Raw genomic sequence first — 27,348 nt, forward strand, 5'->3', positions numbered from 1 at the left:
TCACTTACTTTAAACAACTTAATTTATTAGAACCCATAAATGTTGCTTTCATTAGAAGAATCAAGTTAACACCTAATTCAGGGTGAAATTACATTTTAAGACAAAAGAACTGTAGTGCTTAAATACAGTATTTACTGAAGACTGCTATTCTTAGAATCCTGGTACAAGTTCATACTTGTTGCGTGGTATTAGTATGGTATCTAATTCTGAGCAGGTTCAGCATTTTATTTTCAACTGAAAGCACATCACACCATGCAAAGGGCTATTCCCCCCCATCTGCCTCCCAGAAGTATGGAATGGAAGAGCTCAAGCCTTAAACAATGACAACAAAAAAACCCAAAACAAAACCTTGAGATGCATCAGCATAATCTGAAATGTTTATTTCTTGTATATTTAAGACTGATTGGTAGAAGATCCCTGTAGAAAAAAAAAAATTAAAAAATTGCATGACTGTTGAAATGTATTTAAAAGGTTCACTGAACTGGCATCGAGCAACCTTAACTGTTACTTCAAATTGGAACCTGAGTACAGAGAGAAAGTACAATCACTCATGTCATAAGCCTTATAATTTCTTTTCACAGTAGCCCTTTTGGAGAAGCAGGTTGGGTTAATAACTTTAATTTCCACTACTGCAGATCAACAGAATCATTTCCATAAAATTCAGAAAGTGCTTAAACACAGAATACAAAAAGTATCAAACTTACAAACCTTCCAATATAGAAAATCAAAGCATGGAACATGGCAGATGTTTAGAGATCTGTATCAAAGTATTAAATTGTAAATTAAGTTGAGTGACTGCAACACAGGATGGATGCTCTCGAGACAGCGAAACAGTGCATACGACATGTCTGCCGAGGGAAAGGGTTGTTCCTTCCATCACGGTTCTGACTAAGCTGCTGTGGACTTCTCTGTTTCTCACTAACACACTTGCTCTCTTTAACACATACACAAAGATTTCCTACAAGCTGTGCTGGATTATTTATATTACCTTTTAAAATAAGCTATTAGTTACACAACTTTACCAGGATGTATCAAATTATTAAAATTCTAATATCACCAATTTCCAGCTCTAGCTATGAGATTTGGTCATTGTATACAAGAATTAAAATGGTACTTGCTTCTGAAGACTGTCATAGCCTTTCCTCAGTTACACTAAGGAAGGAGCAATTTTTTAAACATTCAGTTTTCATTCTCAACTGATAGCTCACCTGCAAAATACAAAAACACAGCACTTGTGAGAAAAGCAGTATTTTTGCTCATACAGGTATTACTGTAGAAAAGGAGTCCTTTGGCTGTACATTGTTTCCACGTATTTGTTACATGAGATACAAACTGTACAAGTTCTCCAGTTTACAAAGTTTTCTAAATTGCAGAAACAATTCAGCCCGTATTTATAGTATCTGTTTTAAATGTAAAGATTATTACAGATAAGATACAGTCTAAGTAATTGGCTCAATGTAACAACAAAAATGTAGTTTTAATACAATTTCCAATAGTACAACTATGTACATATGTACAGAACTGGTTTCTTCTGTTACATCGCTGACTTTTGAGTATACTCATCACTTAATATCAGCTTCCTTTAAGAAACACCGAAGTAAAAATGGTTCAGTTTTGCAGCACTTCAAGTTCCTCAGTTGAGGTCTCTTCTCATCCACATTTCCTGCTTAATTTGGGCCTTAAAGCACACCGTCACTGAAGCGTGGCTTGCCATAATCCACCAGGTCATTTTGTAGATCTCTTTCTTCATCATCTGCAATTAAAATACTCCAGTCAAATCTGATGTGACACTACTGAAAAAATATTTCAGCATACTTTCCCAGAACGTGCTGCTAATGCATACATCCACACTGAACTGGCCTCGTCTGGTTACAGGAATGAAGTCATCGGGGAAAATACAGAGAAGGCATATGGGCCTGCGATTACAAGTCCAGCTGTCAGCACTCTGGGACAATATCTTTGGCTTTACTGCAACCGTGTTTCAGAGATTTATTGACTTAAGAGACCGCAGAACTAGTTAAACTTACTACTGTAATTTGAGAGTCTTCCTATAAAGGTTTTAAACTCTCCCACTAAAACCCAACTACAAAGTCAACTACTCTGGGAAGTTACATTGCCATTTTTTAACCCGTTCTAGAGTTAACACGCTGTAAGATTTTACAAAGGCTGGGGGCCTCGCAGGACTAGTACAGGGAAGTCAGCCTGACCCTCCAGGCTAAGGTAACACCTTTTCCAGCTACTTCTCAGATTTGAACAACGATACCTTCAGGACAAACGTGGCACGGCCCGTTTGTCAGCGATGGGATTTTGACTAACGCTGGAATTGACTTTGCTGTCAACGTTTTTGCATACTGCTATCTCCTATCTCACACGTGCGGGTAAAACTTGAAGAGACGCTTTTAAAAACATAAAAGGCAGCGCTCAGCCTTCTCCAGCCTCTTATCAATGGAAATCCCTGTTCCCTCTCTCAGTGCTGCTGAAGAATCAACAATACATTTTTCACCACTACTCTTCACAACTGAAACAAACCCATCTGGCCGGGCTCCCGCATGCTAAAGTTCAGCCCATCAGTCAAGACATCTACTCTTGAATTGCAGAATAGCTGCATACTCAGCCAGGGAACACACAGCAGGAGCCAAGAGCAGGGCAGGGACAACACACTGTAAGTGGCCACTTCAGGCACGCCACATCTTTCCCAGCCACAGCTTTGTCCTTGACTCTAAGAATGAAGATGTTTTGTCTTGTCTTTCAGATCCAGAACTGCTGTCTCTCTCCACCGCTCTACTCTGTCCTACTTGACTTTGATTCCTTGGGTTTTCATTTTTAAGCCTCATGAAAAATAGTAAAATAAAAGAAATTAAAAAACCCAACCCCCTTGTGCGTCCTCAGTATAATAATTTACTATAGCACATGCAAAAACAGCCATCAAGAAAAGGCATATTCAGTCGGGTTTTTTTCAAGTGATGTTTTAAAAGATAATATTCTGCATTCTACCTGCCGTAACTCAGATCTCTCCTGTGAGGTTCCCCAGCCTTCTTCCCTCAATGACTGAAAAAGCCCTAAAACTTGTTTCAATTAATAAGCTTTTCCTGCATTTCAAAGCTGTGTTCCTTTATATTCAGGAAAGATGCTTGTTCACAGGAATGAAAAGCAGAGTTTAAGTTTACCAAGTCTTTTACTAGATGATAAACTGTCTGAAACTCTTCTACAATTGTTCATCAGCCTGCAAGTGAGGTGGGCACCCGATGGTAACCTGGCTCCCGACAGCAACAGGCTGAGGTTTATCTACATGACATGTGCTTTTGTTTGGCAAGAAGCTCCTACTACAGCATGTGGGTATCACTTGATTTATATAATCCTCCACTACCCAGACACCACAAAAACATATTTACTACAGTAGAAGCCAACAACTCTTAAATATCACCTTCCATCTCAAACAGGTGGACTGAAAGAAGGAATGCCAGCCTGGATACTGACATTCACCTCAGCATCTCTCACAAATTTGTTTATTTTCCTCTGATCATTTCAATCCAAGGCCCACACATTTCTAGTGGCAACAGAAAAAACACGTTTAATTAAATTGCTTTGTTTACGCATGCCACATGCTTTGCTCTAGCCTGATGCAAAACCATGTGATGTTTTTCTAATAGTTTTTGGACAGATTTTTTTTTTCCCCTCCCTAAACAATTATAACCACACGCCCCCTCCAAAACCCCACAATTCTACCCTCTCCTACCCTGCCAACAAATTAGTATAAAGACTAAAGCAGACACATTTTCAAAAATGCTACTTCTGGAAGTACCACTTGCCATGCTGTGTGACTTATATCTCAAATCAAGTCAACAATTTATTACAAACAACATAACAAAGGGCTTGGAAAATTGTGAGCTAGTAATATACACTGCTCTGACTATCCTTCATTAAAAGGCTTCCAGAAGTCACTCTTTAACCTTTACTACCAGATACTAAAGCCATTATGTCTATACAGATATACAGAGGGGTTGATCAGGAAAGATTTTCACCAAGTCCAAATTTAAAGCCACCACAGCAGTGAACTGACAGGTACCACATCTACATGGGAAACTGTTTTATGAGGCCACTTACAGGTACAGTTCTTATTTTTTCAAATATCCCTTGCATAAAAAGCTACATAAGTACAATCTCTACAATTTTTTACCATTTTTCACCACTTAAGACTATATTACACCCACACTTTTCTAAGTGGTATACAGGAACGCCATTCATATTACTGGTAACAGTTTATAGCATACATGATATTAACTTTTAATACCTAAAGCCATTAGTTTCCCCGTGAAGGCCACCACAGCCATGAATTTGTGCCGATAAGCAAACCAGCAGGGAGCTCTGAGGTACAGCAGGAGCCGCATCCCTGCATCGCTCGGGCGGCTGACCTCGTCCCACATGCCTGAGCGACGCAGCATGATGGCTGCAGGTGAAGACCAGCCCGAAGGCTGAGTGAGGTGAACGGCAGAAGTTAGCACAGACTCGGTACCAGCTACGTGGCCTTGGTTAAAACTTCAGGAATTTTATTCTGAAGTCCAGTTCAGGATCTATTGTGGTGAGGAGCTGGGCATCACCCACTGCTTGGTAAGGGAACTGAACTAAAAAACACGAAACACCCAACCCACACAACTGGTTCGATTTGCAGAGCAGAGCTTAGACACACAAACATGCACGGCATACCGCACTTTCCGTTTCATTATGAGTTCATAATCATTAGAAGCAAGTCTCCTACTTCCACGGCATCAACAGAAGCAGCTGTATATACTTTTACACCTTCACTTAGAAGTGGATTACAACCCAATAATCACCCATCCAGAGGAACGGACATTACCAATCCAGAGGGACTAAAATCTGCTGCTAGTTTTGAGCAAGAGTGTAACAAAACAGGCCACGTCTGGAGCAGCAGCAGACTTTTCACTTTTACCAGTAAGCTAGTTAATTGCCCAGCGTTCTGATCCATACTTTTCTTTTGCTTGTTTATGAGCTTCAAACTACCAGCCCAGCCAAAAAATGCTGACGCTGCAGTTAGATGCATGCCCACAGAAATCAGTTGCTTTTCACCTCTTTTCCCATTAATTATCCTTGGATACCAATTAAATACATGCCAGAAGAACTATGAGCTAAAAAACTTGCGTTGTAAGGATGAAAATCAGGGTGCCTGTAGAACGTTTATCAGTTTTTTGGGTTTTTTTTCCCCTCTATTTTGTACTTTCCTTTTAATTAGAAATACTGTGTACGTTTACATAAACATTTTCACCCTATAGACATGCAAGCCTTTCACAAAATATTACCAAACTAGACAGAGAATGGGAGACAACGTGGCAGATACATGGCAGACAAGCAATGGAGAGGCGATGCACTGAAATGCATGCAGAACAAGAGGTGGTGAACATGCACAGACAGGTATTAGGCTCGCACCAGCTTAACGGGTTTTGAAGTTTGGTTAGCAAGGAAAACCAGAAGCCTGTTGAATCTGTGTACAGTGCACAAAAATTACACTTAAAATTGCTAACTGAGACCTCACTGCATAGCACCTCAAGGCAGGTGTGGCAAAAGCAGTAGTCAAAAAAAACCAACTACGCTTCTGTATTTGAAAATTGCTTTAGTTACGTCAAAGACTGCATCCCAACTAGCTAGATACCAGATTTGGGGTTTTAGACAAAACCATTTCTAAAATTTGAAGTGTCTCGATTTTCCTAGCTAAAACTGTATACAGAACTGAAATAAGGTATCAGAATCTCCTCGCTGCAAACTGCTGTAGCACTGCTTTCAAACGGAGAGCAAAACCAAATTTTAAAGATTGCCTAAAGCTTATTTATTCTTTATTAGAAATTTGTGATCAGCTACAAATAGCGAGGCTTTACACAAATTCAACAAGTAAACTCAGCGTGGATTTTATTACAATAGGATGGAGATAAGGCCCAAGCTCACCTTGGACGTCTTCTTCTCCACCATCACCATCCTCTTCCTCATTGTAAGCCAGCTCAGCCTGTTTGTCTGCCTCATACTCACCCACGTTACCATCATCCCCATTATAATCTGCCAGTTTAGAACCCTGCTGCGGATCAACAGGGGATTCATTCTCATCAAAGAATCGGCCTGTGAAGTAGGCAAAGGATTAAGTCAGAAGCAGAGAGGAAAGAAACAGGAAGGTTCTAAACAAAAGCAGGGCGGGTTAAGAGAGTCGGGGTTTCGTATAGTTTCAGCTGGAGAAGAGGGGTAGAAGGGAAGGGGCCTGGGCAGGGGGAGAACAAGGCTTAGGGAACACCTCTGCAAAAGGATGTACTCTGTCATTCAGCAGCTGGAGCTTGTGAAATCGGGACTCTTACAAGCTTCACTCTCTGGAGAAGAGAGCTAGAGTAAGCATCCAAACAGAAAGCCCCATCTTCATTACCTACAAACACTAACAAAAGTTTTCTTACAATGCTGAAGAGCATTGCAGTGGAAGCTTTTCTATCTGGACGTTCTTCTCAGGAGGAATGGCATTTTTCTGCACACAATGGAGCAATATATTCGTATACGGTAATGTCTGCAGAGTGTGTACCACACTGTCAAGGGTAAAAAACCAGTAAAGATCTGCCTTGCATCTCTGAACTGATTATTTTTTAACTACCTAATTAATTTGGCTTTACACTCTGGTTTCCTATTAAGCTTTAACAGTTTTCAAAATTTCTAAATCTAGTATTTTTGTCTCCGAGCAAAGAATTAAGACTAGTTCCAGATACTGAAACAATGCACAAGAAAAATGAGAATTAGCTGGGACTATGAAATGACTAGACAGTCAACCAAGCACACAATGAAAGATTAATGGTGCGATGTCAAGTTCAGAGCTGGTGTTTAATGGGATACAAGGAGATCTGTTCAAGTCCAATGCAGTTCAGTCTGCTTGCCTGCTGCTTAGAGAATGCAACACTGAGTCTGCAGAGGATACAACTCAGGAGGGATGATGTATAAATGAAAAAAAATAGGATTAAAGTGCAATACAATCTTTACAGACTGGAAACAGACTGATAAAAAGTCTGCTGAGGCAGATGTTAAGTGATTTGCAGTAGAAGCAATTAAGCAGAGAAGTAAAACTGGAGAATATGATTTCAACATTAAGACTAAAAAAAGAGGTCGGGGTTACAATGGGCAGATGTAAAAATGAAATTATTTCTTAAACCAATGAAAACAATCATATGTGGCAGTCTATAAAAATCAGGACAGAAACAATAACACAGTGCTTATCTGGATAGAGAAGAAAAGCAGAAAAAAATCTAGTGCAGCTCAAATGTATAGAAACAGAAGTTTCAGTTATTTTCATAAAATAAGCAAGAAGAAACTATGATCTATTTAGAAATCAGCAGTTTAATATATTATTCATTCTCTTTTCATCTCTAATTGAGTAATCCTTGCTGTTGTTTGTATCTTCAGACACGGCATTATCTATAAAAAGCAGACAGAACCGTTCAATTCACACACGTTAAATATAAAACAAACTATGGAGAGACAACTGAATGCACTTCACTTACAGAAGAAACAAGCCTGTAGATAGGCCAGAAATACCATGACAAACAAGTACTGAATAAATTTAACCTGACAGAAGGAAAGGTTAAAATATTAGAAAGAGATCCCAGGGAACACAGCAAGGCCAGAGAGGGCTGTGAGCCGGAGCTCGTGTGAGCACCCCAGCGCACAGCACAGCCCCGGCCAGCTCGGGTCCCGGCACAGCTTCAGGATGCAGCTACTCTGGCACTATAGGTGCTTCATCCTGCTTTAAGTGCTCGGTATTTTAGCTCGAGCTGTTTCAAAAGGGAGGAAGAGCTGAGCTCACAAACTCAGCAGCAGTCATTCTGGGCTAGGCAGTCTTGACAGCAACTCCGCCACCTGTGCGTGCAGAGTCAGGTGTACCAAAGAGCACCAATACTCTGACACAAGGCCCAGATAACAGTCTTGGGATACCAAGACTTCAGGCAAACACCAGAACAGGAGTTGCTGGTAGGCCCAGCCAGCAATGCACCAACTGCTTTCTGAAACAGACAGAAAATCTGGAGTCCTGGTGGCATCGTGGATCTCTTGACTCACTCCAGACATGAGCCAGTCCATAATGCAGGCATTGCATGGACTGTTTGAGGCACAGTGGAACATGTCATTAAGCACAAGAGGTTAGTGACAGCACGGGACGCCCCATAAGGACATTACTGATGCTAAAAGCTGCAGGTAACATCTGCTGAAATGCATTCGGAGTAGACACAAGGGGTATTACTCAAAGCTGGATCCTTATAAACACACTACTCTGAGCAGCTGTCCACACTCATGACTAAGGACGTGCTTACATGACAACTTTAAACAGCAGCATGGACCAGAGGTTTGCTGCACACAACTTTTTCCAGGGTGCCAGGTAAGAGCACAGTGACACTGCTGCAGTCACCTTCAGGTTCTGCTTCCTTTGAAACCAAACGGTCGCAAGGTGCTCATCTCTGTACCAAAGTTTTGTTTTTTTTTTTAATAGCATAGATTGAAAAAGTAAGGTAACATCTTTTGGGAAGATGTTCCCCAATTCCGAAACTGGGCAGATATGCCTGACCACTGATGGTCACTGGTCTCATCCCACAGGCTGATGCACAGCAAGTTTTGAAGCACTCAGTAGCCAAAACACCAGCCAGGCCACTGTCGACAGCAGAAGCTGCATGCCAGAGCTGGGCTCCTCTGTACCAGAGGGGTGAATTTATCACTGACAGACCTTTCCAAACAGCCACTGCTGACCAATCAGGAGAAAAATCTTCTACAAGTCCAGATGAGCTGCTTCCATACGTGACAGAGGAAGTCTCTCCCTCACTCCATCATCGAAGTTATTCCAAATATGAAGGAGCAATGAGAAAACACTAATCATTGATGATTACTGACTCTTGGGTACCCATTCACAGCCTACAACGGAGACATCTCATCCACTGTTCCTGCCTACAAAGCTAGCTCCCCCCATCATTTAATCCATAACCAGGGAAGACAGCCAATCCATTTAAAAACCCCAGCAACTGAAATACAAAGCTCTGTCATTTCGGCTGTAGCCACTCAGCCAGACAAGCGCGGGATCTTCAAGAAGCTCCTTCGATAACCTAGCCTTGCACATCTTGGGATACACAGGGTGGAAGAAAAGCTTGCACGCTAATTTTGAATACACCTATCCCCACTTAATCGGAAAGATCCCCGAGCGATATTAAAATAATTGAAGCCTTCCCTGAAGATCCATTTCTAAAAAACAACAGTGAATTGGTGTCCATTCCCTACCTCTTCAACCCTGGTCTTTTCACAGCTTCCTGTCCCCCTCCCTCCACTAAACCCTATTTATTTTTTTCTCTCCCTTGAATTCTTTCCAGCTTTGATATTTAAAGCCAGAGGATGGCCTCACAAGCACTAGGTAAAGCAGAGTTAGTTACTCCACCTTATTATCTTAATTGATGCTCCTGTTAACACACCCCAGAAGAAAAACCTCACTTCAAACATTTGTTAGTGACTGATATCCACTGTCGACCACATCAATTTTACTGCTCACTTGCTATTTGTTACTTACTCTGAGCATGTGATTCTCCATTCTTAATTGTGGACTACTTTTATGTTTACAAACTTTTTATGTTGCTGAAACTACATCTCATACACTGTTTGTTATCCAGCACTCAAAATACCAAACAGTGCCAAGCAAGGGGTGGCATCTTTGTAACCCTCACTGAAGCTTTTCAAATAAAACTGTTGGTGATACCTTCTTTTCTTAAAGTCTTGCACCCACCAAAGAGCAGTTTATTTCTGACCAGGTCTCCATTAATTTGCCTATGACAAGTGACATTCCAGGTTTTGCTGTTTCCATTGCATTGAACATATACATTTCAGATCACGTCACTTTGACACAATCTGTTCTTGAAAAATTCCTATTAACCACTGGCCATGTTATATTCAGAATGATGGAGAATTTGTTCCGTTACCTTTCCAGGTATCAAAGCTGGGCTGCTGGGTCTCTAGAACTCCTCAAATCCTCTTTTCATCAACTTTTCAAAGCCGTGTCTTCTTGTGGTACGATGGTACCTCTGTCGAAGTTGTTCATGGTTCAGAAACCATTGCAGGTAGCTTCTTAAACCTCTCTGATAAGGTCTGGCACTTATCTACAGGCTCCAGCCTCTGAGCCTCGGGGGCCACAAGGGCGCAGGGGGAGGAAGGAGAGAACACTCTGAACTCCCTCCTCTCTGTAGACCCCTCTATGCTGACACACACCCGACAGCTACCTGCTAACAAATCTGACTAGATCCTCACAGGCCCTGTTTTAATTCAACCTTTGCTTCAGAGCAGCAACTAAAATGTTTTAGAAGAATAAATTGAGTATAATTTTAAACTTACTTCTCTGTTATTCAAGGAATGTTTAAGGTACTGCTACAGAATTAACACCTTTTCCTGCAACTACTCCAAGCTACAGTCACCAGTCAAATTCTAGACCATGAAAAGGAACCACAACAACTGAACTCTAAGGGAACTTCCCAAATTAAAACTTCTACAACAAAATGTAGTTGCATGTTCCCAAGAGTGACCCTAGATTTCAGAATTCTTTTCCTTGATCACTGAAACCAATTCATGATTCAACAGAATTGCTATTTCTGTCCTACTGCTTATCTGACCCACAGCATTAACACAGGTTTCTGGCAGAAGACTGTAGAATCCTTTCCTCCTCCCAATTCTCATGACTCTGAAGATGGCTGTTCTGATGTAACAACCTCTCTAGGAGTATAGACAGATTTTAATAATAGAAATCAAAGCCTAAATGAAAACTACTTAGCTGTGAGTACAAAGACATTTCAAGCTGAATTTACAATAGCTATATAAAGAAAATTCTTATTTGGGGGGGGGGGGGGGGGGGAGGAAGATGTTTCAGCACAAACGCCCCTTCTCCACCCAAATGCTGAACAACTGGAATTAGTTCTTTAAAAATAACTAGGTTAAGGTATACCTAGTCAGCACTCTATACTAACAGTTAGGAGTATAGTATCTCCATGGATACCATAAGAAACTTGTTTCAGTATAATGCTCCTACAGGAAGACGCTAAATCAAACACTGTGGGCATAAAACTCTCCCGACGTTATGGCATCAGCCACAAGGCAGAGACACCGCTCAAACACAACAGCACACGGACAGCTGTATCTGTGCCGCCCGCCCACTAAGCCTCAGCAGTATTACCACCAGCATACACAATAAATAAATTCATTATTTGCTCCTGTCTGACGGCTTCTGCCTTGAGCAGACATGGAAGAGAAGGGTTTTGGAAAATTCCCTTACACAGAAGAACAAACTTCTGGCCAATACACATGTACCACCACAGAGACCCCCCGCGTAAAGGCTGAATTCTTATGAAACTGTCCGAAATGTCGTATTTAAGTCAAATAATACAGCATGAATATAAATAACTCAGTATCATGAATATATCAAAAGACTTAATCTATTTAAATGTGTAGTAATTTCCAAAAGCATTTTAAATTCCTATAAGCAAATAACTTAATGACTGAAAATATATATGTATGAAAGATGACACATTAAGGCATATCTTTTACAGAGTAGCATATCGCATTTCTTTTTAGGCTTACCCTCCAGAAGGCCCCCAGCTCCAATGGTTTCTATTTTCCAGACAGGCACTATTACAGATTGAAAACAAAAGTGATTTTCTTAATACATTGAAGTATATATGGTATTGGCCAACTTACTTTGCTTCATTTTCTGCAAGTCACTAATTCTGCCCTTTGGAATTTTTATATGGTCTGTCTCAATTTTATGTTCTTTCTGATTTTCCATATTTTCTTCAAAATTTAAGCGCTGGAGAGAATTTGGAGGTATCTGTTTTGCGATATCAGCATTTCCGTCATTGTCACTGTGCAAACCTACAGAACGAGGAAGCGTGTTCAGTTTTTACATAGCTCCAAAAGAAGACTATAACATTACTGCAAAAGACAATCACATTTTTATATATAATCAATCCTAGGTCGTTACCTTCTCAGCTGATTTTCTGTATGAACTTAAGTGCTTGATGAAGCCCAGAACAATAATACATTTACGTATATTTTTTTTATCCTCCTGCTGATTCTGCTTTTCAAATCTACTAAGCATCATTTATTGTTTCAAGAGCTAAGATCTGAGGAGAAGGTTGCAGTAGGTCACAGAAGTTATGCTAAAAATAATAAGCAGAATCACAGGACTACATAACCACGGAATACAGGAAACTGTGGTCCCCTTGAAATTCACTTCAACCTTCTGTTGATAAACTAAACTCAATGAAGCAAGCTTTTCACTTGCTATCTTTTACGTTTTCTCATTAATAAAAGTCAAAATGAAGGACTACCTCAGAACAATGAGAAGAAATGAACTATGTAAAAGACTTGACATTTGGAAATAATTATCTTTAAATGCATATACAGACTTTGAGCTCACTAATTTTGGTATTCTGATCAGCTTACATATCCACTGCAAAAGGAAAGAAATTAAGAAATACTTCTGCTGCTTTTTTTCAAGAGAACCAATAACGGGCATAACAAAAAACTTCAAGCTATTTGGTCATGTCACAAATATACAATGAGTACGTTATATTTAATCTTTTTTAGCAGGACAGTATTTCAACATGCTACTTGCAGTGCAGATTAACTTAATGTTCTCTTTGACATTAAAGCAAAGTGACTTGAACCACGAGCACTACATTTAAGTGTATTTTCTATGGATTTGTGTTCTTTCAAACTGTAATTCTAAACCCTTTCACTGCAGTACTTTTAGTTCTCTCATGTCCTAAACCTCCCCCCACATCACCTTCAAGTGAGCTGGTCACAGAAACAGGAGGACACTGAGCAAGTGACAGTACCAGTATTTATTCTCTGAATATAACTGGCTACCAAGAGATCAACAACCAAGTCCTGATATGCTGCAGCCCTGTCTAATTAGTACGCCTAAGGAGAAGCACTAATTTCAATTACTGTCCTCTGTCCAGTGGAGATACCTTGAAACACTTATCTTTGAAACGTCTCACTTTCAAATTTGGCTGAAGGTGGTCAAAAGGCTCAGAGATTACTTGGGGGGGTGGGGGGGGGTGCGCAGGGGGCATCAACAACAAAGAGGGAGAGTACAACCAGCAACCTCTGTGCCTCAGGAAGCCAGACTAAGAACACACTAAACCTCGCATCCTGCAGAAGTGGATCATTGTTTTTCTTTTCGTAACCACATCAAACAGGAAATAAAGGGCTGGCCACGTACATCTAACATTCACCACAGGGTAGCAGATACGAAATGGTAAGCTTCCTACAAAACACTGACTTGTCACCTGCTAATAAGAATTTTACCTGGTGCCAGGTTTGGAGCATGGGGCTGTTCCGTTGGAAGATTTATAACAGGTTGATGACTTTCACTTTTAGGAGCTGAAATAAGTGGCTTCTTTAAAGCTAAAAAAAAATATACATGGACAAAAGCATTAATATGAAACAGGCAGGTCTGCCTCTAAATCCTGTAAACTTTTTCTCCATTGTCCTTTTATGTTTTTTAAACCATAGATGAACATATGAAATACAAGATTTCTGGGGGGAAAGAAAAAAAAACAAGCCAAAACCCCCTTTACAGAAGCATTCAGTTTTGAGAATTCAAACTTCTAAAGCACAGTAAAAATCATCCGATTTCACACTCCACTTGAATTTTATTACCATAGACAGATTTTAAAACTTTGCATTCCCCATGAAACACATAGTATTCAAACAGAATATATATGCCACCAAGAACCCAAATACGAAAGTATTAGAATATTTCTCCTAACCAGTGGGAGTATCTTCAGCTTTAGCAGCGTCATTATCCTCTATTTCAGGCATGCCTGCATCTCCTCCTGGTTTGATTTTCTCTGTAAGACAAGAATAGGATATTCTGTCTTATTAACCTTTAAGTGTGGACAGTGAAATTCCCTCCTGTGGAAGGCTCTAAGGCCAGAAAAGTCCGTTATCCACAGAACATGTCCCATATTGATAATGCAACTACAACACTCTTTATATCGTGCTGTCAAAGTCCCTGAAGACTGCTTTGGAGCAGTGCTCCCAAAGTCGGTGCAACCTTCAGAAAAGGGTGGGAAGCAGATGCACTGCTCTTGGTAGCAGGGTAAGAAAAGCCTACTGTGAGAAACTGGCTGCAACAGACCCTGAACCGATACAAAAAGGTGCCGATTTGGCAGCACAAGAAGTAGAAACAAAGGGAACCCATCTGCCTTTTGCAGAGGCCTACAGGGAGGAAACAACTGCAGCAGTTACTCACCAAGAGCCTCCTGTTACAGCTCCTGGAAACAAAAGGTCCCCACTGCTCCTGCTGACTTACCCAGCTAGAGACCTCTCACAGCTGTTTCAATGCTCCTCACTTCCAGCCACCTTCTCTGTGCCGATTCTGGCTCTCCAACAACGTGCCCCTTCCCCAGCTCACCCCCTGAGATGCCTCACAGGGAGCAGAGAGGCCATTCCCTGTTCACAATTGGCCACATGAGGAGGAAGATGCCAAACAAACCAACAAAGTGAACACATATCCGTGCAATAGACTACTTTCACAAAAGGACCCAGAGAAAAGACACACCAATATCTGGATATCTATAAACTCTTAACTTAGTACAATCACATGCAGTTAATCAAGTTATCTGAGCCAAAGAAATCATTGTTCTACTCCAGAGAAATGCACAAGCCTGTGTGATAGCAAAGGACACAGCACAACAGGTCCATTTTCAGAAATGAGCAAAAAAGGGAATACCTTTGCCATTTACAGCATGATCTGAAGGCTGCTCACTCTTTACTGTGTTTTTATCTTCTGCCTCTGGAACAGTCTTAGATATCGCCTGGTCATCATTATTAGGACTTACTTCAGTGTCTTTACTCGACTGCATTTTTTGTGTGGCCTGTTAGAATAAATTCACAGAGAACCAATATTAAGCACATTCCTAAAAATTAAAGGACAAAAGCCCTCAAAATTCAACATTACTTTGGGTAAGCAGAATCACATTTATGAATTAGATGATCACCAAAGCCAACAACAGCAGAAGTCCTTTGTATACAAACCTGAATCCTGAGGGTGGGACATAAGAGTATGGACACATAACTGAACAGCAAATGTAAAATACAGCACAGCTGCATGCATTTATATTGGCATACGTAGCTCTTCAGTATAACGCAAACCCGTTAAGACATCACTGGCCTGAAGCCTCTGGTCAGAAACTTTGAAACAATTCTAAATTTTAAGAAAAGATCTGATTGAAATCTACCTTAAGCCTGCCTTATTATTTGAAATGTTTGTAAACAGAGACGAAGTAAGGAAATGAAATTTTAAGAAAGCAGGTTATTTCATCTGTTTGTAGGAAGGTGGCCCATATTCTACTGGCAGCTTGCACTGTATAATTACACCCTTGATACCATTTAAATACCGTTGTTATTTGCATCACATTAGCACCTCGAGGCCTCAGTAGAGATCACGTTCCCCTCTGCAATAACCTATATAAGGCTGTAAGAACACAGATCCTACCCCGGAGGGCTGTAAAAGTAATATCCATTTTACAGAGAAGAAACTGAAATCCTCGGCAATGATGTCATGTAGGAAGGCTGTAGCAGAGCAAAGATCTTCAAGGCTCAGTTCACTGACTGAGCAAAACAGGCAGATGTTCTTACGCTAATACCCATTTAGGGCTGCTCAGGACTGCATTTAATGAAAAGTTAGGGCAGAAATGTCCAAGGCCTCCATATATCTGAAATGCCGAGTCAAACAGCAGACTTCGAGCTCTTCCAATTCAACAGAGAAACTTAGCTGTGCATTACCTTTTGTTCCCGCAAAACTTGGTCCATTAATTTCTTCATGTTTTCTTCGTGTTGCAGTCTCATTTCTTTGATCTGCTGCCCACACTGCAGACTTGATTAGAAACACATTATTAGTTATACTTCATTTGTTGGATCTGCTCTCCCATCAATAAAACGGGGGAAAAATATGAAGTGGCACAAAAAGCCAAACCTGAGATATAACTAGAATAGTCTGTCCAAAAAGCCTTGTCCTGGAATGTGTATGGAGTGGGAATGGACTGAATACAGAAAGAAAGCAGAACTGTAAAAAATAGGGACAGAGCAGAAAAACAGTAAAATAAACAGAATGGCCTTGAACACATTTCCTCCAAAATGTGGAAAGCAATGGAAAAGTCAAGCTTCACAGTTAATCTGTCAGCATATGTTAATTCCACTAGGAAAGCAATATATCTCCCATGGCTGTCAACACAGAAGATGCACAACTACTACTATCAGTTACTGCTACCAACTCAAATAACAAGATGTGAATGACACAACTAAGTGTCCCAACTTCTCTAACAAGCCACACAGACAGCAACCCAATTCAACAAAAATCCTGTCTCCCACAAACCTGCCAAGACTCAACACAGCTCATGAAGAATATTTCTTTTGTGCATGAAAGTTTCAAACATTTTCTCAAGCGTTAATCTCCATCGTTCCTCAGAGCTTCAGAAGTAGTTGTTCTCCCTGCTTCTGCAGGTAAAATTCACCCCCCTTAAAAGACTGAGGTCAACTTAAGATTTCAATCTACACAATGCTTTCAACTTTAGTTGAAAAAAATAAAATTGGACTTTTATAAAGACAGCAATTAACAACCCTGGCAGCTTACAGAACTGAGTCAATTAAACTCTTCTAAGTATTTGTTAACTAAGATCTCCACGTTACAAAAAACCATGCATTGACTTAAAATCATCCAACGCTGAACAATTCCAGTAATGCAGATTTTACTTCAACCATGTCTCACTTTGGGGGGAGGAGAAAAACAACACAAAAAAATAGAACTTCAAAATCAAACAACTAGCTAGGTCAAAGTTACATCACCAAGCAAGTACACTCAAGTTTGAGGATTAGCAGAAATAGGATTAATTTGCACATTTTAATAAATACAGACTTCCATTACACATACCCACACCCACAGTTACTAACATTCTTGAAGACATACCTATCATATTCCAGTCTCCTTGTAAGGTAAGTATTGTTCTTCTTGTACTCGTGAAGCTGATCTTCCTGGCGAATGAATTCCTGACGTAATTCCGCTAGTTGTTCTAGACCAAAAAGCAAAAATGAACATGAATATAGAAACATAAGGAAAAAAGGCCCCATGGAGGATACAACTTTCCATATTGCTGTAAAAGTTAAAAATTTGCTCAAGTTTTATGTTATTTCTTCTAGATATACTTCAAAGATTATTAAACTAACTTGAAAAAGATGCCAATTTACTCACGGATGCCAGATGTCAGTATGAATTACAGAACAATTCTGGTACTGTGCCAAAACCCCAACATTTTTCTTTACCTTTTCATTCAGAAGACTTACACAATGCTATTTCACCTATCTGTAGCAAATCTCCTTAATTTCCTGAAAGATTCTATTATTCTGAGTAACGCAAAAGTACTGCTAGATTACTTAGGCACGATGGTCAAATATTCTTTTGCTGCAGTAAGTGTACAAAAGAAGGTGCCTTCACACTATCCATAAAACCAGCGCATATTTCCTGTCTTCACAATTGTTCTAGAAGTTCTTCTCCCTGCTCCTCAGGCTACAAATAGTTAAGCTTCCTACTATTTTAAGTTGCAACTACATAGAAACAGGCAGAAATGCCAAGTATGTTGTCAACAAGTATGTTCAAATTTTGGCACTAGCTGTTCAGGTCACTTTGAAACCCACACACTACGATTACAGGCATTGTAATCACCTCTGCATGTAACAGCCTTACAAGATGTTTTCTGGACCTTTTCTAACCCAACATAAGTATCACAACATTGCTGATCCAAACTATACTAAGCTGTATATTTGGTCATGAAAATTATTCTAATATCTTGGAAGTAAGCAGTGCCAGAACATGTGTTCTTTCTGCAGACAGCAGAGCAAAGCCTGCAAGAACCAACCCTACACTTCCCCAGACTAGGTAATAAATACAACGAAATTTCACATTATGCAACGTTTCAACATCACTTGATCTTCCATTTTAAGCGTGTCCTACAGTACCTAGGCAGTTAAGAAATACACAACCTCAAAGGCTGCCAAATCACCGTTTGACCATAAATTCCTTACCCTTTAAACGATGTATGTCTGCCATTTGATATGAGACGTTGTTCTGCAGCTTAATCTGAAAGGAAGAAATGGTTATATAAATATAGACAATCAGCAAATTAGAGAGGGTTTAGACTACAAAGACTCAGGTGCATTTGTTTTCATTGTAAAGACAATGTATGTAAAGGATTATAAGAATGAAACATACAAAGTTCTTGTAAATATGTGTATATTTAGTTATCTATAAGTGATTATCACCAACCTAAACACTGTATTCAGGCTTTGCTAACAAGGACTTAAAATTTATTTCCAGAGTATATTTCTATCAAAAAAGTAGATTCTGCCAGGACTAAAATAAACACGCTGCATTCTGATACTGCAGAAGGAGACTGTGAATTTTCAATGTCATAGCATAAGTGCATAAAAATAAACACACAGCATCATGAGCAAAACCGATTTTTACCTAATGGATATTTAAAGTAAATTTTTTATGTGATGCTACCTAATATTCATAACACACATTTTTAAGAGAGAATCTGACACCAGTAGACCTCCACAACAGCTTTTAATTTGGTATTTTTAGTAAGGAAAAAATAGCAGTTACAATAGGTAAGAAATGCTTGTCATTAAGTAAAGATGCTTTCTCTTGTCTTACAAGACAAGGTATGAAGACAAATAACAGCAGAAATTAAGAGAAAGATGCACATACAGAGCATATTGAGAAAGGCTGAAAAAAAATCCACGACCATCATCAGACAACACTGATGCTGCAATTATTTTTCTTGCAGTTTCACGATCGATATAAAGGGTAACTCTAGAAAGGGTGCTGAAACAGGGTTGTCATTCTTGGATTACAAGGTCAGAATTACCTCTCGGAATACCAGCACAAAGTACAACCACACCTACTCTGATGCGGGATACACACATCCAGGCTATTTCAACTCCCACACAGATTCTGCACCTCAGTGTCTGAGTCAGTTACCTACATTTCCTGTCAAAACAAACAGAGACACGCGTGTGCCCTTATTTCAAGACTTCCTCTGCCCACCTCTACCTTCCCTTTTACCAAATGATTCATTTCTTTAAAAATATTTCACGTCATGTTTTTGTTTTTAAAAGAGGCACTCAAACTCCAAGCTGTCTGCTTCCATTTGTCCCATATGGGTTGAGGAAGGCAGTTATAACTTTAGGAACTACAGCCGCAGAACTGCTGAAATCGTGATTTTCTGCAGAACACAGTGTACACTGAGGCATGCATCCAACAGCTCCAGTCACATAATAGAGGCTCCTTATGAAACAGAGTGCTCCATCGAGAGTTTTGTTTGTGCCAGACTGCAGTATCCTGGCTCATCCCTCGCAGCCATGCACACGCGGGCAGTGCTGGCAGCAAACCCTGCCCCAGGGCCCAGAACAAAAGCCAAGAGGGTTTCTGGAGTGCGGAGAGGCACCACCACCTCCATGGTTCCAACATATGGGTGGAAGGCCCAGCCACTTCACAATGGTCTTCCCAAAAAAAGAATGAATGGCAGACGATGCGATCTTTTGGTAACCTGAGAACGCTGACCACATTGCTCTGGCATAGAACACAACATAAAAATACCCAATGGGGACACTTACGGAGCCTTCTCGACGGTAGGGAGCCTCGCATTTGAGAAGCGGTTACACACATGCTCTGCCCACCAAGACATTTTAAGGCACTCTAGTTACAGGATGCAAAAAGAACAATACTCAATTAAATGCAAGCCTCTGTTGGACTTCCTGTGCTTTATTTCAAAAGCCAAGTAACCCCTGAGGTGGAGACTCCACAGAAGCGCACAAGACAAAAGTAACCACCAAGCCTTTCTGTTCCAACAGCGCCCATCTTGCCAGCTCTCCATCGAACAGACACCAGGACAGGGGAACAGACACAAAAAGGAGTGATTTATTGAGCATTAATGGAGAAGTATCTTTCCCTATTTTGCAAAGCAACTGGCAATAAACCAAATTTTTCCTGTCTTCCACTCTAATGCAGTTCTGTCCCAGAACCCAATAAATCTACACAGGAGATCCTGGGGAGTAGCAGGTTCCGTTTTTTCAAACCTTCATCTATCAGAATTCATCATACATAAAGCCTTCCCACCAGCTTGCTTCTGCTCATCCTATAAAACATCTGACTTGCAATGGGCTGGGGGAGGGCTGCCTGTCTGTTAACAGGAGCTCGGTTTGCAGACAGCATCAGTTTCATCACACAATCTTTCATTTTGGCGATTTTGAGTTTCAGAGAAAAGTGACAGAATTTATATCCAAAACAGCTCAGCTGACAGCAAACATCCCTCATCTGAAGGACAGAAAGGGAAGAAGCTTTTTTATGATTCATGGGATCTGTTCCACCTACACATGCAAAAAAACACACTCCACAAACCATGGCGCAAGTCCAGTTCTTTCTGAGCTGTGTCCTCCTTGAGTCTAGACCTATTTGTACAGGTCCTATTTCTCAGTGGCTTCGCAGATCCTTTCCAAAACAGTCGGGATGTATAAAAGAAATTCTCTGTAGCCCAATGAGCTCTGCACCAGAAAAAAAAATACCAAAAATCCTGTGCATGCTGGCGCTCCGTACACACGAGGCTGTCTGAATTGTAACAGGCTTCTCATATAATGGAAGGCAACGTAAGAAAAAAGTTGTAAACACAGTGGAGCTTATCTCCGTATGTGACAGGACAGATCACAGGTGGTACTGCTTTCTGATGAAATTAAGTGGCCAGCTATAAACATCCAGCCGTATTTCCTGCAAGTCATTTCTTTATCTAGGAAGAACACCCTGTGAATTGGCTGTTGAAGCAGCACGAGTCCTTGCTCCTCTGCACAGCTTCACCAGCCTCGACGTTCCCAACACATTGCTAGGGCATGTGCTGGAACAGGACGGGAAAGCTGTTTAAAAGTCTGTTTGCACAAGGGTTCTGTATGCCACCGTCCCGTGATCCTTCTCCTATTGTCAACTGCCTTTTTCACAATAGACAGTGCCATCATCACGCAGTTAGCACAAGTGTTGAAATGCCTCTGATCATCAGGAACATGTGGTAAGCTTGGAAGATGCGCTCAACATCACTGCTGTAAAGCTACAGCTTTGCAAACTGAGGAGCAATCAAGGAGTCCTGGCAACACAGCACATAGCCAGCTGCTCCCAAAGATGTTTTACTAAACAGTTTCATCCTATGAAGCACCAATTCTAGGCACCAGCTAAGGGGCAGGACTCTATTACACACCTGGCATTGCCAGCAACAGCTTTGGAATGAGAAAGGCATGCTCCCAAGGGCTGCGATAGCAAATACAAAGCTATGAACCCCTACATGCTGGATGGTTGCCATTTGGAAGCATTCCACCACAAATTCCTGCTATTCAATCATTTTATTGAGCTTATTGCAAAGGGATGCATAAAGCTATAAAAAAAAGTTTCCTTTTGCTGCAAAAAAGCATGAAGTACTCAGGAAACCAGTGCTACCTCTGCCTGCACAAGCTCCCCACACACTGGGGCAACCCCTACCCCTGTTTGCCTCCCCAGAGAACTCCTCTGGTTTGTTCCAAGCTCCAACAAACCATCATGAGCTCTTCACAGGGTGGCAAAAGAAAAGAATTCCCAAGAACTCATGCTTTTTCTTTCCCTTTTTTTTTTTTTTTTTAACACGATACACTAGTTCACGCAACTACATCTGCTTATAAGAGCAAACAATATTCTGGTGCAGCGTGACTGGCTTGTTACGCATGCAGGGGGTGGGAGGAGAGAGACAAGGGTTTGGACTTGACTACAGATACCACTGAGCCAGGAGAAAGCTGCCTGCAGAAATTTGAGTTGCCTCGATGCTGGGAAATGCACACTCAATTTACATGACCACAAGGTTCATCATCATAAAGAATCTCTTATGAAGACAAAGGAGCATAAAGCAGAACTGACGCTATGACAACCACCGGAGTAGCATCTTTCAAATGAGTTTTCTATGAAATAAGCCTACATATGTTTGATACCCCAGGAATTACCAGTGTTTGTGTTCTATTATAGCTCCTGCATTTCACGAAGGACTAAGATCATTGGTAAAAAACAGTTTGTGCAAAGAACATCCTTGCCAAATTATGAGAGAAAAAAGTTTTCATTCAGGCCTTTTTTTGGTCAGATACAAAAAAAAGAATAGTGAGTAGGTATAAAGCTACAGATCTCTATTCTCTAAAATAGAGCTTTATTCTCTACTCTCTAAAGTATAGTCACTTAAAGGGTTTTTTTAGGAAAAAAATAGGGTTGCTACCACTGAGAAGATGACAGTAGCTCAGATGGGAGGAAAAGAGAAAGGGACAGTGACTGGCTATTGATAAATCATACTGCTATTCTTGCCTGATTATTGATAAATCATACTGCTATTCTTGCCTATTAAGGCACACTGAACATTTTGAACACAAGAAGAGAGGATATTCAAAAGCTACAAGCTCACATGACCTTAAATGGCAGCTTCTGGAACAAAGAACGAAGATCCAGGGCATATACTGCAGTATGCAAACAATTAAGTATAAAATTAATTTGTGAGGTTTACAAGTCACATTTCTCTTGCTCAGCCCTGTGAGCTGCCAGACGCTGTGAGCATTCAAAAACCAGCCGGATTTATGGAGAACAACAAAGTGGTCAGCAGGCAGGTGCAGCTCAACAGCACCTCAGTTTGTACCACATGCATCAAAACAGGCTCTGGCTCCCAGTAACCCTGGCTAGACATCCTGACTTCGCACTTGCATTTTCTTGCCTTACAGTAAAATATCACAGATTTCCCCCCCCCCCAAATACAAATTTCTTGTATTAAAAGCAAGCCCTGTCATGCAGCCCAATAATTAACAGCTTACTTGAATACCACCAGTGGCATTTTATACCTGGAAGTCAGTTACAATAATGCCTTACAAGCACAAGCTAAATAACAGGAACACAAAAATCAACTTCACCTACATAAGAACAGCCATACTACAAGCACCCACCTATATAACTTCCCTTGAATATCCTCAGCCACTTAAACAGCCTGCAGCTTAGAGGCAGTTTCAATGCATTTATCTACTTTCTCTGTTAATTTGTCCAGTCTAGCCATGAACTCATGTTATTTTAATATCCTCAACAGCCTGAGAAAGGGAGTTTCAACTCCTTTTCCAAGCTACTCCCGTCTTCCAAAGCTTGCTTTTACTGAAGAGGGCAATGAACAACTAAACCTATTTGCATGTAAAAGTTCAATTTCAAAAACCAAAAAAACCAAAACCAAAACCCCCAATAGTTTCAAAAACTACTAGTTTTCTGTCTTTTACAAGGGGAAGCATCTTTGTTAAAACCTGATTTCTTTAGAATCAGAGAATTGTTAGGTTGGAAAAGACCTTTAAGATTGAGTCCAACCACTTTGAGTTGAGCTTGTACTCAGACTTAACTATTTTGGTATCTGTATAGAATACTTATTTATAAATTAAACTAGATCTTATAGTATCAATATTTTTTATCACAGCAGTGTTAGTTGCACTTATTTCCAATGGAGAACACCAGTATCCACCACTGACATAAAAAGCCTAATTAAACATTTAATCTCAGAAAAAATTTTAAAAACCCTTGTTTGCTGAATACACAAATGGCTTAATTTTAATAGTTCAGTAGGAAAGAAAACATAACTTTAATACAAACTTAATCAGTTTGAAGGAATCTAACTGTAATTGGGCATGTATTGCGATTTTTCTGTGCAAATTAAACATATTTTCTTACACTGTTCATCAAAGGTGTGATATGAAAGGGAAAGAAAAACAAACCCAGCCAGTAATAACCCTGAGAGCATGGTATTTCCATGAATCCTACTGCGATAAACAGCGTTCAATTAGCAGAATGATGAGCTGCATGCAAATAAGAGTACACACCACCATACACGACTGAGTAAAAAAAACTTGTCTGCTTAACTCCTCTGTAACAGTTGCCTGTGATGGTTATTAAAGTGGAACAGCAAAAGTTGGTGCATTCACTCATTTTCCTTTCCACAACAAAGGAAATCCCCAGGCCACCTCCACATAAAAGGGCAAGCTGAATTTCGCATTTGCTTGTCTCTTTGCAGCAAAGGAAAATGACACGTATGTCAGCAGCAATTTCCCGCCCCCCCCCCCCCAAGTTTATGCTGGCTGCATAAAAACCAGACTCTGATGTGCCAGGCATGTTGAGAGAGGCGAGCTCAGGGTGCTACAGCTGAATATGATACTTGTTTCATTTTCATTGAGGCTAGAGGAACTGTAGTTTTAAAGCTGGGTATAGCTTTTCGAGTGCTCATAAAAGATCTCAGCAGAGATGAAAAGCTAAAAAAAAAAAAAAGAAATAATTAAAAATAGCCGTCTGGAAAACTGTGTGCTCTCGGTGTCTTCGTCGTTAGCACAGGCGCTGCCTTTGCTGGGCATTTTCAGCTCTTTTCTGGGGCGCGTTCAGAAACCCTGCAAAGGTCCCAACAGGAACCAAACCCGAGGCACCAGCTCCCGCAGCCTGGGGCTCCGGGGGCTCTTTCCCCCCCCCAGGCCGTAGCCCCCTGCCCACGCCAGGCCCGCCCGCCCCCTCCACTTTACCTTGCTGTCCTCGCACTTCTTCACCTGGCCGTCCCTGGCCTGCAGCTGGCTGCTCAGGTGGCTGTAGTCGGCCTCCTTCTGCTCCAGCTGCTTCTTGTGGGAATCCACCTTGCCCATCAGGTCCGAGTTCCTCTTCTCCAGGCGGCCCCTGGCCACCTCGGTGCGCTTGGCCTGGCTCTGCAGCTCGGCCAGTTCCTCCTGCAGCAGGGCCTGGCGGGACGAGGCGTTCCAGCAGTTGAAGGCGAGGATGGCGATCACCACCAGCAGCGCCACGAAGACAAGGGAAGGCAGACGGCCGCCCCTCCGGTTGGCCCCGAAGCCCACCATGGGGGAGGCCGCCGGGCGGGGGCTTCACCCGCTCACCGCCTCTGCCCGCGCCTGAGAGGGGAGAAGCAGGGCCGGGCCGGGGGGGCGCCGCTCAGGGAGCCGAGCGGCGGGTGGAGGCGCTGCCCCAGGGGGCCGGGCGCATCCCCGGCGGCGGAGGGCCCTGAGGGGCAGCGAGGGGAGCGGGGCGAGGGGACGCCGTGCCGGGGACTGGGCTCTGCCCGCGCTGCCGTGGCCGGCCCAGGCGCCGCTCCCGCCCCGCGGGGAGGGACAGGCCGTAGCGCTGCGCTGGAGCCGCCACCGCGGCGCCCCGCCCACCTCACCGGCCGGCAGCGGGCCGCCCGCCCCGCCCCTTCCGCACGCCGCCCCGCCCCTTCCGCCTCCCGCCTCTCGCGAGACAAGCGTGAGGCGCTCTCGCGGGAGCGTAGCTTCCCGCCGCCAGAGGATCGCCATGTTCTGCGGGGGCTCGCCGAGGGCGGGCGGGGCTGCTGTGCCGGGGAGGGCGGGGTTGTACCGCCGGTGCCACGTTTTCCCCCTAAACCGACACCACACACACACCCCCACACACACCGGCGGCACCTGCAGCCCAGAGGAGCAGGCTGGGCCGCAATAACGGGCGGCTGGCGGCGGGGAGAAGCAGAGCAGGCCACTCAGTGTTTCTCCTGAAAGGTGTTTCCTGAGGAAACGCAGTGTGCTTCTGAAGTTATGTGAGGGAATTAGTTATTTACTTTATGATACACGGATAAAGCATTTATTCTTCATCAGATGGCCTCACAAACTGTTAAATCTGTTGCCATGGCGCATGTTTCACAGGGGAAGGAGAGACAATTAGTCTGAGACACTTGAGGTGGCTTCCAGCGTCAGGCGATACGGTCAGTTCACAGCACCCGTGTGTGAGGGGAAGGGGAAGCGGATCTTGACAAAGTCAGGCACGCCAAGTTCTTACTGCTTCAGAGACAGACGACTTTTTTTTTTTTTCTTCTCTTTTTTTTTTTCCCCCCAATATTTTCTCTCTCATGGTATTTAAGTAATAGTTCTGCTGCTCTCGTGGCCAAACATCTCAGACAGATGAGAAGATTTGGAGTGAGCTCCTGTGGCACAGCAAGTGCATGATACAATTGCAGTACCTGCAGGTTGCAAAATGGCGTTGAGAAGATGTGGGAGAAACAGAAGAGGATCAGTCTTCCCCCTGAAAGGAGTAAGAACAACTTTTAGGGAATGAAGTATAAAATGCATTCCTTTCCTGAAATACAACATACCTCATGCAGAATCAGTCAGCTGTGATAATGGTGTCATGGTATATATGTCCCTTCCTCTTTCCCACCTGATTCTGTACCATACTCACATACCAGTATTTGCATTTTGGCACTTTTAATTGCTGCTATACTGGTAGCCAATTAATTTGCCAATCTGCTTTCTGCAGATGGCAGTGTAGATTCACATTCTAAATCTAGCGTTGCAAATTTTACTTCATTGTGAAGCTAGATAGTTAACAGGATTTTATGTCCGCTCTGTTAAGCTTATTGTTCCTGCATACGCTTTGTGCAAATGTGAACACTGTGAGAAAAGAAATATTTGTCTAAATAATGTAAATACAATATAAACATAACAAATTTGAGCTCAGAACCCCACGTGGATTTCACACACATTGGTTCCTTACCAGCCGGTAAAAGCCTGCTCAGAAATCTCTCTTCACGTCATGCTTGGTGATATTTCCCCCCTCCTGATTAAGTGGCTCCTGTCAGACGTTGGGTGAGCTCCCAGCTCCATGGCTGGCAGCAAACAATCCCCCGCCAGCAACAGGGAGCTGTGTGAGCCTGGGTGAGAGCTGGCCCCTGCACATTTTTTGTGATTGCATATCTGGGTGGTGAGGCAACACCAGGCAGTTTTCTTTTTCCAATTAATTGGCCATTTAATTTCAGCCAAGTTCCAGTCCACATGATCCAGTCCTAGTCTATTTATTTTCCTGGTTGGAAAGGCTGTATTGCTGCTTCTTCTTCCTGAGCTTCTGACTGTAATCTTCCATGGTGTGTTGGAATAATGTGCCTCTTGGCATCTTCAGCTCAGCCTCTGACAGGGATCTTGGCTAGTCCTTGAGAATGGTTTGTTTTGGCTTCTCTGGCTCTTGACCTCACCATGGTGCAGCATTAACGGAAGATCGGTTGTCATGCTGCATAGCTGTCATCATGAAACACAATGCAAGCACAAGAACTAAGTTTTAAACACCATACCTATCTTGGAGAAACTGAAGGACAGAAAGAAGAAAATTTGTTTGGGGTTGTATCAAAACCTTACATGCTTCCAGAACTTTCTGTTGGAAGAGCTGTC

The 27,348-nt window shown here is 42.0% G+C and overlaps 1 protein-coding gene across 2 annotated transcripts; it reads right to left on the minus strand.

The window, feature by feature from the left end:
* Window positions 1-349: 349 nt before the first annotated feature.
* Window positions 350-25,340, minus strand: GOLM2 (golgi membrane protein 2). 2 transcript variants are annotated; one of them, XM_080395018.1, is made up of 10 exons: window positions 24,697-25,340; window positions 18,136-18,190; window positions 17,024-17,126; window positions 15,844-15,934; window positions 14,789-14,933; window positions 13,824-13,904; window positions 13,360-13,458; window positions 11,743-11,916; window positions 5,956-6,123; window positions 350-1,753 (listed from the first exon to the last, which is right to left on the minus strand). In XM_080395018.1, the coding sequence occupies exons 1-10, from the start codon at window positions 25,021-25,023 to the stop codon at window positions 1,680-1,682; spliced, it is 1,317 nt and encodes a 438-aa protein (XP_080251144.1). In that variant the 5' UTR covers window positions 25,024-25,340; the 3' UTR covers window positions 350-1,679. The 2 variants fall into 2 exon arrangements, with proteins under 2 accessions (XP_080251144.1, XP_080251145.1); XM_080395019.1 differs by lacking the exon at window positions 5,956-6,123 and having other exon boundaries at window positions 24,697-25,336.
* Window positions 25,341-27,348: the final 2,008 nt, after the last annotated feature.

The sequence above is a fragment of the Falco punctatus genome (genome assembly GCF_963210335.1).
Source record: "Falco punctatus genome assembly, chromosome: 7".
Classification (NCBI taxonomy): Eukaryota; Metazoa; Chordata; class Aves; order Falconiformes; family Falconidae; genus Falco; species Falco punctatus.